Raw genomic sequence first — 14,115 nt, 5'->3', positions numbered from 1 at the left:
TAGGTTAATAAAGTAGAAAAAAGCCTAATGTTAGAAAAAGAAGAATTTTTGAGATGATGATTCTAAAAATAGCACGACTTTGAAATTTTTTTGACATTTTCTATTTTAGTAGCTGTTTAAGAAAATAAGGCATATCGAGCATTTTCCTGATAAAGCAATATTTTTCTGAATTGTTCTAAAGTTTAGAAATAATATTCACAACATTTTAAGCAAATTTTTTCAACATTATCCTTTTCAAAAGGGCAACTTTCTTAAAGTTAGCCGCCGGCTAGAATTACTTTGAACGTCAACATAAAATTTTATGTCCATAATTTTTTGTTCATTTAAAAAACAAAGCAAACTGTCGTATTTTTTTCTGTGCATAATTACGCATTTACTTTTCATTACTCAAATAAATAAGAAACAACAAAGGAAGACAGTTTATCTTCATTTTTCGGAAAGAATAGTATGCTTATTAAATAGTCAGCTATTCTGAAGCGAATAACTTTGATCTGCAGAATATTTTTAATTTCTTAACAAGATTTAATTCTCAGCTAGCTGGCAATAAATCTAAGTTTTCTTTCAATAAAAACTTGACAATAATTTTAAAAGGAATTTTACTTTATAAATTAAAGTACTAAAAATATTGATTAGTATATTAATGGAAAAATAATATACGTGATACATATTAAAAATATACATAAAGAATAAGATTTTAAAAATATGACTAAAAGCACAAAAAGTGAAATTAACATTAAAGAGTTAGAGATTTGCATCGCTCTCCTGACCAAACTATGTGGAACATATTTCCCAGATTGCTGCTACCCCCTATTTTTTGAAGGTGAAGAATTCAAATATCAAATATGTAAAAAAAAAAAAGGTATATATTTATTTATTGAAAATACGTTCTTGTGGCCTATTTCGCAATTTAATTACTAGTTAGCACTAACTAATTTGCATATTTGCGGTTACGCCGAGTAGGACAATTGGGATTGACACTCAGTACATGAAAGTCCTATAATTAGAAGATTATTCAGGGTCATATTTTTTTTTGCCCTCTGTACGTACATCACTTTAACGTTGACTATTGAAATTTGACTGTTACTCCTCCGTCATAAGAAATAATAAAAAATACATATTTCACCTCTCAGGGTCGCATCTCCGATTCCTTACGCGGGAATTTGCTGTAAGTAGTGAAAACGGTTCTACAGAGCGGAGCCATTCTGAAATATGCATCCTTTCGTTTAGCTGTAACTGTACTGTTATACGATCCAAAACAAAAACATCGGCAGAAACTTTTGGTGTCATGGTGACAGGAGTGTTACTATAAATGGATAAATATAAAAATAGTCTTTATCCCGGCTGAATTTTTGGCCGACATAGCTGTGCACATGGCTTCTTGATCATTCTGGAATAAACGTTGCTTTTATATATATCACACTTCTTGAACTGTAAGTTAATATTATTTGAGTTTCATGTTCATTATTTCAAATAGTTTTTTTTCTTTCTTTAACGTGTTGAAAAATGCTAAGTAAAATATTAATCACGTCATTTTTATTCACTCATCTATAATTTCGCTTTGTTTTGCATAGTTAATTGTTTAAGATATTATCAAAATAATTCGTATGAAGTTTGTATTATGATATGAATTTTTGTATTGCTGTATGCTGTGGGAAAATTACATGGGTTTTACATAATAAGTAGGTTTATTATGAAACTGACTTTAATGCTCGATTGTAAGGATTAAAGACAGTATCTGATAGAATTTTTATTTATTTTTAAGCTTATTTATGTCTTATTTATTTCTAATTGTGCTTTTTAATGATAGTCAGGAGTGTAATATTTAGATTTTATTACGATGGTTAGGAAAATAATGGATATTTATTAATGCATTTTAATTGCTATCTAAATTTTAGTATTTGAATTTGTAACTTCAGCTCTGTTGTTTAAGATATTATGTAAACATTGTTTTAATATCTTTAGATGCCTGATACAATTCAACTAACGGAGAAAGCGATGATTTCTACGGAGTCTTCGAAAGATGTGGAAAAAGATTTCACTGAAATAAAGAATGAAGGCAATGCTCTATTTTCTTCTGGGGATTATAGGGGTGCTGTTAAACTGTACACCGAAGGCCTGAAACTTTGCTCTGTAAAATCAATTGATGAGGCAACTCTTTTTAAAAATAGAGCTGCTGCTTACTTGAAACTAGAAAAATATGAAAATGCCATCATTGACTGTACTTCAGGTTTGTAAACACTTTTAGTTTAATTCTTGTTTTCGATAAAATGTGCGATCTTTTTCCAACATAAAGTTAACATTTTGTTTAAATTTTATTGCAATTCCATGTGTACTTGACCCAGATTTGTTAATTTATTTTAATGTAGCATTAGCTGTAGTGAGAAGAATTCTGCGTTGTGATCTGCATCAGAATAACCGCCAAGTCTTGGCAACTTCTGGACAGGGTCAATTCAATGGGTATAGCTTAAGTTACCCCATGGCAAACCTCAACATGTTTTTTTTTTAAAAAAAAGAAAGAAACTTTTTCAAGTTTAAAATCCATTTAGCACTTTCAGATCGTGATATGAAAATATTCCCATCTTTTTGGTGCCTTGGCGATGGTAGTTGACATAAAAATGTACCAATACGGAAATATTCCCTTTGTTTTAAATTAATGAAGTAACATAGTAAAGTTAATAAAGTGAAATCAAATTGTTATCTGATGTAAAGTTTTTGATTGTGTCAGTTTTAACAGTTGCATAACTAAATTCTCTGACACATATATAGTGTAGAAAACAAAGTATCAGATTGAAAAGAAAAAAAAGATTCTTGGAAATTTTCAGAATTTGCATTTTGATATATTTCATCATTTAATGCAAATTTTTGCAGAAACAGTTTATAATTTATTTTAAAATAATAAGTCAATTTTTTTTCTTAGCAAATTTTATTTTGATTGAAGAATTCTATAGTTATGTTGCCCATGATATTTTCAGATGATTACTCTAGTCAATAATTGAACATTTACTTGGTTATTAACTAATTTCATTTCCATTACATCATTCTAATAAATTGATTATTAACTTACAAAATTTATTTTTTCAAAATCACTTGTATGAGCACTATAAAGCTCTTACCTTTATCTCAAATCTACTTTTATAATCAGACACATTCAAGTAGCTAAAGGCAAACAGACTGTATTACTTTTCAAAGACGATTTTAAGTCAGATAACATGCGGAATTATTCACGCTACTCCATTGCTTTTCAAATTGTTTCATTCTTAATTCGGACCTTCCCTTACCAAACTGGTTTAAAAACAATTTAATAAATACAATTTTATTTTGAAATCGACAGCATTTCATTAATTTTTATTATTCTTACAGCATTGGAAATTACACCTGCTGATGTAAAAGCTCTATTTCGAAGATGTCAAGCATATGAAAAACAGGAACAATACAGTGATGCTTTTAAAGATGCAAGAGCAGTTAATCATTTAGATCCAAATAATAGTGCTGTTCAACCAATATTGACTAGATTGAATGTAAAACTTCAAGAACTGGTAATTTATTAGTGGTTTCGATCTAATTATAAATTAGAAAATTTATAATTAGATTCACTTTCAACAATTAATCATTTCAAACATATTTTCAAAAGCAAATTCAACTGTATTTAGAATTTTTTACACCTTTTTGATTTATCTTCTCATACTTTTTTTATTTCATATTTAGCTTTAATTTTTTTATTTATCCAGATTGCTCATCATTATCTGAAACATTGAAAGGATATCATCGCATATTATTATTTCATTATTCAATGGTTAGAAATAGTGTGTTACAAATAGTGAAACTACTATAGTGCGATACTTTTTGTTGCTAGCAAAGTTTTTAGAAAGGTTGAAATGCAGCCAATTTTTCTAATTTGATTTGTAGAGATCTTACAGGGGTCTGTCAATAAATGTGATGATCTCAACATTCATAAGAATTACCTCTGGTGCTCTAGTGCAGCAAGTTTTTTTTCCATAAAGGTTGGCAGCAGTGTTTTCTGGAAATCTTTTAATCAAATATATAAGATTTCTCAATAATTTATTTGTATTTATAAAACTGCAGGTACTTTAAAGAATTTTTTTTTTAGTTATCAGAAGCATACAGCTAATCATCATAGTATATTTGAATCTCTTAACAATTAATTTTATTACGCCTTTAATCTTATTACACTCAAATATTGAACAACTCACTGTCTTTTTAGTTGTCAAGTAAGTAGGACAAACTTAATGGCTTTATGATCATGTTTATGCAGCATCCAAATTCAGTTTTTGGGCTTTAATATATATATTTATAGATATATATATATTAAATTTTCATTTGGTAAATAAAATTAGTCAACTTTTGAAAATTTTGTCATTATGCTGTGTTATTAATTTTTTTTCTCATTTTATATAGGCTAAAGAACAGGCTACTACTACTAATAAAGTAAAAACTATGTTTGAATATCTTCTAGGAGAAGAAACATCAGCTGAAACAAGGTTACAGGTAATTTGAATTAATATTATGAAATAAATTTTATATCTTTAAATAAATAATGAAGCTGAAAATTTTTTAATCATTCTTTATGCAGTGCAACTTCTACCATGACAATCAGAATAGGAATATAGCATTTTCCTTTAATTAAGACACATTAGGTAATGAATTGAGACTGCTTAGAGAAATTATAGAACTGATAACTTATTTAAAAATGCCACACTGAAATGTGCTCTACCAAAATATGTATGTAAAACTAGTTCAAATAAATGAGAAGAGCAATACTCTGGTTGCTTAATTTTTACATTGATTTTCAAGAATACATAACTTTTTTAAAAAAAATTTGAAAAACAGATAAATAGAATAATTGCTATGATCAATTCACACAGATTATAATTGAGTTTGTATGAATAAAAATTTAAAATTAAAGGTAAGAAGACTTTTGTTGCATAGTATTGTTATTTACTAAGTTATTTTATCTTTACTGATTCATGTATACATAAAATGCAAATTATTAATAGAACTATTTCAGAAAGTTGTTAGTTGAAATTAATGGGATTTATTTATTTTCTTTAGTTGAGTTAAATGCTGAAATTACTGCAAGATTATAGTTATAGTAATTGCAAGTTTAAAAAATCCCATCAGAACCAGTTTCGTAGTTTCTATATTTTAAATTGTATTAACTATTGATGTACATGCATTTTTCAACTTTATTTAAACACACACACACACGCATATATATATATATATATATATATCATAGATGATTGTGCTCTGGAAAAAATTCGGATTTTTCACTAATCGTGATCTGGAAGTTTCTTGAAATCCAAGGTTCAGTAGTTCCAAGTAATCATCGATCACATTTATGTATAAAAATTCTTGTATATTTTATTTAAGAATATTAGAACTAGAATTTATACTTGGTATCTCTCATTTGTAAATTTTTTTTTCTGGTGGAATAATAAATGTGATTAGAGATAAAAGTAAACTTGTGCATAATTATTTAATTATGCTGCACATAATTTATTTAGGTTTCATGTTTTGAAACTATCAATGATTTAAATTTATAACATTAATTTTTTGAAACGCGTCATTAATGATTTTACTCAAGAAATTTTCAGGATTTTTGAGTTGGGCTCACAATAACATTGTATACATATAGGGGAGAGTTGGACAAAACGGGATACCATTATTGCTTTTATTTACTATGGAATATCTGTTAAGGCAAACCATACATTACTTTTTTTGTAGCTATAGCATTTATTGAAGCACACAAAAAACATATTTTAAACTAATTTTAATGACTGTGAAATAGAAAAAAAAATTAATTTCCAAACTCTTACATATCCCGTTTTAGCATACCTGGGTTGGATAAAACGGGATAGGGTTTACAATGTTTAATTTTTTGCATAAAACTAAGTGAAAAGCATAATTAACTGACAGAGAACTGCAAAGCAAAATTTCTATAAATTATTTTCATGGGATTTTACTGTTCTAACACTTTTATATAGATTGTTGTTTTATAAGCAAGTACACAAAAAATATGATGCTACATTTGCTTCTAAAGACTATAAGTTTTCAAACATGAAGGCTTATTTCAGTAATTTTCGTTGTCGAGATGTGCCTTGTGCTTTTAATAGAGATTTCTTAGCAGCCTTTTCTTCAATTCTCTTGGTTCTTTTTTTGTAGTTTAATAATCCTTTCCTTTTCTTCTATTTCTAATTCACTTTTATTTCTATTTCACTCCATTGATGTCGTAAGATCCCTGAAAGACTCTTTAATAATCAAGTATTTAAATTCTTCAGTAAACAAAGAGAAAAATTCTTTTTAGAATTGAATGTACATTGAATTGAGCAATCCAGAAAATTAAGAAGTTTATATATAAAAAAGATCAAGTCTTCATCAGAGAAATACATTACAATTAGTTCTAAAGAAAGATGTGAAATCCTAGAGTCGAAAATAAAATGCTTCATAATGAACGTTAATAAACAAATTTTGCATTACAATATAAGGAGACTAAATTTTTCAAAAATATATATAGCTAATAAAAATAAGCTGTTCAAAAAGCCTAGGCCTACATTAATGTATGGCTATTCTAAAAGGTAATAATCCAACAAATAAATAGGTGGATAAAACATAAAAATCTCTATCCCGTTTTATCCAACTCATAAGTGTCCCGTTTTGTGCGACTCCGATACTTTTTGAAACAAACATGGCTATTGCCTAAATGTGAAAAGAAAATAAGATAGACTGCACATAAAAATATTGGTAATTAAATGGTTAATCAAATTTAATACTCACCGGAATTTTATTCTCATATATATAGGCAGTACAATGTAAAAAACAACTTACGTAAATGTAGAAAATGGCAAGAAAATAGAATAAAAGAGTTCTGAGACCTACAACTTTCTATCAAATAGTGATCTCGAGACGGGACACACCGAGAATGGTATAATCACGGTCGAATAACACGTTTCTGTCGTTGTCCACTAGATAGCTACAATAGTCTGGTCCCTAGGCGACATATCCCGTTTTGTCCGACTATCCCGTTTTATCCAACTCTCCCCTATATTATCTAATTTTTATTTGTAATTTCTTTCTATTCATTTGCGATAATCGTAGTTCCTAACCTACTTAGAATAATAAGTGACATTACTTATTGCAGTAATTTAGGAAACATATTTATTTTAATGTTTGCAGAAAAATATTTTTTAGTACTTAGATTTTCTTTTATTTATATTTATGAAAATTAATCTTATATTTTACAAACTTGAGCTGTTATATGATTTTAAATTTTTTTATTTGTTCCTGTATATTTATACCATATACACATTTTGGGCAGATTTTGTGTTGAGAGACACAAAACTTATGCTACTTAATTATCTTGACAGCGATACTTAATGACCTATCTTGTTATATGAATAATTTTCTTTCATTTTTTAGGACAATTTTAATTTGTAAGATATTTTTTACATAAAAAAGTTTTTGAACTGTAATAACTCTAATTTTATTCAAAATGATTTATATCTTAACACTGATTTTTTATTAAGTAGTTTCTCTCTTATACTTGTGTCTGATACTTATTATATATAGCCGAGTTTTCTATTTTTCTTCTTCTCTCTACAAGTAAAAGGTTGGTGTTATCAGTATAGCTGTATGTTTAAGTTGGTGCATTGTTATTGCATTAATTGTAATAAACATATTCAATTATGCAGTAAGCCACATAATTTTTTTTTCTTTTTTTTAGTTTTTATATTGCTTTAGCATGTTTTATTGAAAAAGATAATATTGCATTGGGGGTGTAATTAGCTTCATGCTATAAGCTTGTGGCTCTGTATTTCCTGCATTTAAAGGTATTGCTCTTCAACAGTTTGCTTATAAATGGTTGGTTAATCAGAGGAATGTAGAGATAGAAGCATTAATGCATTAATTTAGACTGTTATTATTAGCAAACTTCTGATCAAATGCTTCTGGTTTAGTGCATTATCAAATTTATTATATTATATAAATCGTGATATTGTAAATATTTGATATTTTATATTCAAATATTTACAATATCACGTAAATATTTGAATAACAATATATTTTATAATGTTATTCAAATATTTCAAATCAAATAAATCACAATATATTTTAAATTTATTTATTATACAAAATATCCATATTTATATTATATAAATATAGATATTTTATGTGACATAAAATATGAAATATTATCAAAGTTTTTTCAGCATAATGCTAAAAATGTAAAGTAACACAGACAAAGAAAATTGAACAATATTTTATAGGTTAATGTAATAAGTTAAATTTTTTTCGAGCAATATTTATCTAAACTTTTTTATTTTTTAGGCAGCAAATAATATTGTTGTGCTTGCCAAAGAAAAAGCTGGTAGTGAATTAATTATGAAAGAAAGTGGCATTACCAAGCTGTTGGCTGCAAAGAAACTTGAAAAAAATGAAGAGATTTCAACTGCTGTCATTAGAACCTTTGGTGAGCTTTGTAGGAACAATTGCAAAAGGGTTTGTATTTCAGGATATTTAAATTAAAAACATTTTAAATTTATATAGTTTTTATATTAATATTGATGTTCATATTTGTTTGTTTTCAAAAATTATATGTAGCTCTACAATATTTTCATCATGGTTATGTAAAAAAGTCTTTATTTTTCATTTGAGATAGGCTTTTTTTTTAGTACCATACAGTTTTTTTAGATAAATTTTTTTTCATTGTAGTCTACTAATCTGCTTATCTTGAATTAAATTTAAAAGATGCAGAAAATTCCTGCTTAGTTTAACTTTCTTTGTTATAATTATTATTTTTTTTTTAAACTTCCATTTTTATAAAAAATGAGAGACAAAAACTTGAAATCATTCGAATTATTACTTATCTTGTCAATTATGAAGGAGTCTAAGAAGCAGACTATGCTATGTGTAAAGTTAGAAAAGGTATCCAAAATTATAAACAGAGTTTATTATATCAGGGATTGACTGTAACTGTATTTTTATTTAGTGAATATAACATGAAATATGATTAATTAACAGAGGAGGAAGGTATGACTACTTAAACTGTTAAATGAAATAAGTAATTAAATTTAAAATTATTCATATATGCATTTATAAAAATTAACAGCTTTTGTTTCATAATAATATTACATTGCCTGTTGTTTCATAATAATACTATACACTGACATATAATGAACGTTAATTTCATTGAACGTTATTAAAAGAAATTTTGGTCATTCAAAAGTTAGCTTAAAAAGTTTCACTGGATGTTTAATGCATTGCAATATATTTTTAGAATTTTAATTTATTCAAAATCTTATGTGAGGTAGAGAAGTTTTTTATTTTGGTTTATTTAAAAGCTTATGTGAGGTTTGGAAGATTTTTTTTATTTTGGTTTATTCAATAGATTATGTGAGGTATATCTCACTCTTATAATTGTGTATATAATTATTTTGCTAAACTTTTTATTTTATTTTATTTTATAGACACTAGAGATACTTCAAATTATTGGTGTTCCATTTTTAATTGAGAATTTGAATTCTGACTCAGAAAACTATGTTAACGCTGTTGAATACTTCATTCAACTTATTTTGAACACTCTAGCAGGCATGGATGTCAAAGAAGGAAAAAAAGCTGATAAACAACTTATGAAAGGTGATGACAAGGATATACAGAGAATTTTTTCTTACTGTGTAAAATTTAAATGCAGAATGTTATTTTTTTAACTTTTTATTTGTTGCAGATTATAAAAAATAGTATTTTAATTTAATGTAGTGTAAATTGTAATAGGTTAATTCTTTGTAATATTTTAAGAAGAGTGAATTATTGTACATTTTTTCATGAAATGTGTTACGTTAAAAAAAATAGAAATTAAACTTCTATAAATATATGTTTTCTGTATGTTGTTAACCTCATCAGGTATGCATTCACGGCAAGATAAGCATTTTTCATTTTGCTTTAAAAAAAATTTCAAGACTATCATCAGAGCAAGAAAAAAAATTTATTGAATTTTTTAAATATTTTGATAGGCATTAATTTTTAATAATTAAAAACTATTGCTAAGAAGTATTATTACATACTTCTATTCAATTTTGATGACAAATAAAGCAACAAAAAAAATGTTCATGTGTTTTCATAAAATCTATTCTACTAAATACCAAATGATTGAAGAGATTGAAAATGTAATGTAATCTAGTTTATAAAAAGCGAAATAAAATCTAAGTAAATGAAATTTTGATAAGTTAGGAAGAATTTTAGAATGTACCTCATTAGTAAAAGCCTGGAAGATGTAATGTAATTCATTCGTTAAAAAAATGCATGTATAATTGAAATTATTATTTTCTTAAGATATTTAAAATTACTCTTAAGTAAAATAAATTGTAAATCCTTGCCAATTCAACTAGTTAAGTTTATTTTTGCTGCTACTCATCGCTCGAATTTCCGAAGGATAGCAATGATGGTTTTTCAATTAATAACATTGAAAAGCATGTAATAAACATATAAGTGCATTTTCCACTAAATGCTGTGATTAACTTTATTTTTTTTTTAACCAAACACAACTTGATTATTTCCTATTAAATATAGTATTTTCGATAGTCTCTGTTTAATAATCTTATCATATATTTTAGACAATGAATTAGTTATTGATACTATAATGAAGACCCTCTGCAAAAGTGTTTCTAGTAGAGTAATGTCTGCAACTGGCCGTGATGCTATATTGGAACTTATAATGAAAAATGTTGAATTTGAAGCTTTAAGTTGGGGACATAAACTTGTGAAGAGTGATGGTAAGAAGCGCTTTAATATGATTTTGCATTGTTTATTTGCATTAAATTATTCTTTTAATGTAATAAAAATGGTTCATAAATTCCTCTGACATTGCACATTCTGTTCTTTCCTTAAGCAGACTATATATTTTTATTTTCTTATTGTTTGATATCCTGAACACTTGCTGTCAAGTTAAATAAGCATCTTGGAAAAAAAGTTATGTAAAAAGCAGACTTTTTTTTTCTTTGATAAATAATGTTTTTTTTTTCCTCAAAGTATTTTTCACAATGTTAGTAAATCTGAAAAATTATTGAATTTATTTAGTTGAAATAATGTTTTCTATTCTGGGATAAAACGAATTCCCCAAATTCTTTTTAAAAAAAATTAAGATATATGATTTTACTTCTAAATTAACCTTTATAAACTTATTGCAGGATTGCCACAGGCCACTAAAATGCAATTATTTTTGGCACGAGGCGAATATTGCAACTTTTTTTGCCTGAAAAGGTTGAAAAAGCCACTATTTTCAGGAAAAGGACACTATTGGGAGACTTTTCTGTACTCCTAGCGACATTTTTTCTTTCTTTTCTTTTTTTTAAAGCATAAATTGGGTGGAAATGCAACACCCCACAAGATAGTTTCTGAACACACTGAACTTTTTTTTTTCTTAAAAAATATAAAATTTAGCAAATTCGAGTCTTCACTTTTTAGATCGTTCAATTTGCACAGACACCATTGTAAGTCTATTTCATTTCTCGATCGCCTTTTCAATGATTATTGCTACGAAATTCTGCATGCTTTTAAAAAAAACAAATTTATACAATATTACGATATGCAAATTTTGAATTTGAGTAATCACTTTTCATATAAATATATATATATATATATACATGGTATATGACAACTAAGTCATTAACAAAATTTTAGTCAAATTTTTGATTCATTTTTGTTCTTATTTAAGCAACTATTTTCATGTTTTAGGCTACTAAAAGCAACTATTTTGTTCATTTTTTTCTGTGGCAACCCTGTTATTGTTTAATAACAGATATAAAAACCATGTAAGATATAGATACCATGTAGGATAGACACTTGAAGCATGGAGGAGAAGGAAATTTATATTTGAAATAAATATTTGCAGTGTACTCATAGAATGCAGTTATTGTTTGATTTCGCTGTAATCTTTTTGACCCTAACGTGACAGAATTGGAAGTAGTAAAAAATATAACAGTGCACCTTGAAAAATAGGTCTTAGTTATTTTGTAATTTTAAATAGTAAATGCATATGGAGTTGTATATGAATGTCATAAATTACAAAAATTTTGTTTAAAAATACTCATTGAAAGTTTTTCTACATTAAATGCATATAATTTATAAATGTCTGCTAAAAAAGTGAACACATGAAGATGAAACAAAAGCATTTTGATTTTTTACATTGACTATGAATGCAGTTATGCAGACTTTTTTATTCCTCTTGGGTTAAAGTGGAACCAAATATACTTAACGCAGTAATCAAAACATATTTTTAGCGAAAGGAATATTACTGAAAATAAATATTTATTATTTGACTTAACATTTATTATACAGTGTAACGTCCCATATCCGGACGCCCCTTTTCCGGAAGGGTCGATTTCCCGGACACTTTTTAACAATCAAAATAAACAATTCTTCANTGGACCACCCTTTGACTGAATTACAGATTTAATACGATGTGGGATCGATGCATAAAGGTCATGGACAATGTTTAAAGGAATATTAAGCCCTTTCTCTTGCAAAGCGGCCTCTAATTCCAAAAGATTTGATGAAGGTGGGAATCGGGAACGAAGTTTAGTCTCCGAAAAATAATATGAACACCTCTGAAATATGAGAAAATCTTTATTAATAGGGAGTTGGACCACCCTTTGACTGAATTACAGATTTAATACGATGTGGGATCGATGCATAAAGGTCATGGACAACATTTAAAGGAATATTAAGCCATTTCTCTTGCAAAGCGACCTCTAATTCCAAAAGATTTGATGGAGGTGGGAATCGGTAACGAAGTTTAGTCTCCGAATATTACCACAAATGTTCAATAATATTTAAATCCGAAGACTGAGGGGGCCAGGCGAGATGCTCAACTTCATTGTTATGCTCTTCGAACCATGTTTGAACGCACCTAGCGGTGTGGATAGGGGCATTGTCGTCTTGAAAAATCAGTCACTCTCCAGGGAATAGAGTCTGTACAAAAGGATGAACATGATCCGCTAGAACGCTTAGATAGTCATTAGATTTGATTGTCCCATGCAGACGTACTAGTGGCCCAAGGCCACGCCAAGATATCGCACCCCAAACCATAATGGAGCCACCTCCATGTTTCACAGTTGGTAAGAGGCATTCAGAATCAAACGCTTCTTTGGGTGATCTCCAGACATAAATGCGTCCGGTAGTCTGAAATAAGGTGAAGATTTATTCATTGGACCATATTACCTGCTGTCACTGCTGTGGGGACCAGCCTTTGTGACCTCTACACCAATGACGGTGCTTGAAAGTATTGGTTGGTGTCACCAAGGGTTTACGAATTGCCACTCTCCATAAATGTTCGCTGCATGAAGTTCTCTTTGAACAGTTCTTGTTGAAACGGGGTCCTGAAGATGACTTTTCATGTCTGATGTTATCTGGGATAACAATTGCTTGTGTTTTCGTGCTACTATGCGCTGCAAGACACGTCTATCCTTATCATCAAGCTTTGACTTTCGGCCACTATTTTGCTTTGACGACTTCGTCTTACCTTCTTTCATGTATGCTGTCATAACGGCTGATACAGCACTTCTTGCAAACCCTAAAAGGTTTGCTGTTTCTGTCACCGATGCTCCACTTAAACACGCCCCGACAATCATCCCTCTTTGGAATTCTGACAGGTCAGACATTTCACCTTATAAAAGCTAGTTAGATAAACTCATGCAACACAGGTGACTAATGTTGGGAGACTGATAGCTTCCTCTTCGCGTTCACTAGGTGGCAGACTTCTGTTGCAGGTGGGGGGGCTGTGCTGCAGGTGTGAAATAAGTCACACTTTTTGACAGGTGTTCGTATTATTTTGTCATCCATCTGTATATATGTACAGGTGGACAAAATTAAGAGATGGAAAACATTTGGATATAGCTTTAGATATTGTATTGATATAGCTTATTCCATGTAATAAAGTATGCAAAACAAAAATGAAAGTGCCATTCACTGGCAAGACCTATTGCCAATAAATCCAATGTAGTCTGAACTTAAGGATAAAAGATGACAATAAAAGTGAGGCTTGTACAGTGTGTGTTGCCTCTAGTATGGTGTATGGTCACCCCTGACAGACAGACAGCATGCACA

The 14,115-nt window shown here is 28.4% G+C and overlaps 1 protein-coding gene across 1 annotated transcript in view; it reads left to right on the top strand.

Moving 5' to 3' along the window:
- Positions 1-1,240: 1,240 nt before the first annotated feature.
- LOC107456530 (unc-45 myosin chaperone) overlaps positions 1,241-14,115 on the top strand; it is a gene marked incomplete in the record, with an annotated part of 37,018 nt that continues 24,143 nt past the window's right edge. Inside the window, 7 exon segments of the mRNA XM_071179694.1 lie at positions 1,241-1,430; positions 1,963-2,227; positions 3,361-3,536; positions 4,417-4,506; positions 8,344-8,514; positions 9,483-9,651; positions 10,626-10,784. Coding sequence (XP_071035795.1) covers positions 1,963-2,227; positions 3,361-3,536; positions 4,417-4,506; positions 8,344-8,514; positions 9,483-9,651; positions 10,626-10,784 — 1,030 coding nt within the window.

Source organism: Parasteatoda tepidariorum, chromosome 4 (assembly GCF_043381705.1).
Source record: "Parasteatoda tepidariorum isolate YZ-2023 chromosome 4, CAS_Ptep_4.0, whole genome shotgun sequence".
In the NCBI taxonomy this organism is placed as follows: domain Eukaryota; kingdom Metazoa; phylum Arthropoda; class Arachnida; order Araneae; family Theridiidae; genus Parasteatoda; species Parasteatoda tepidariorum.
The sequence above is the reverse complement of the archived record's forward strand: the minus strand, read 5'-3'. Positions and strand labels throughout refer to the sequence as shown.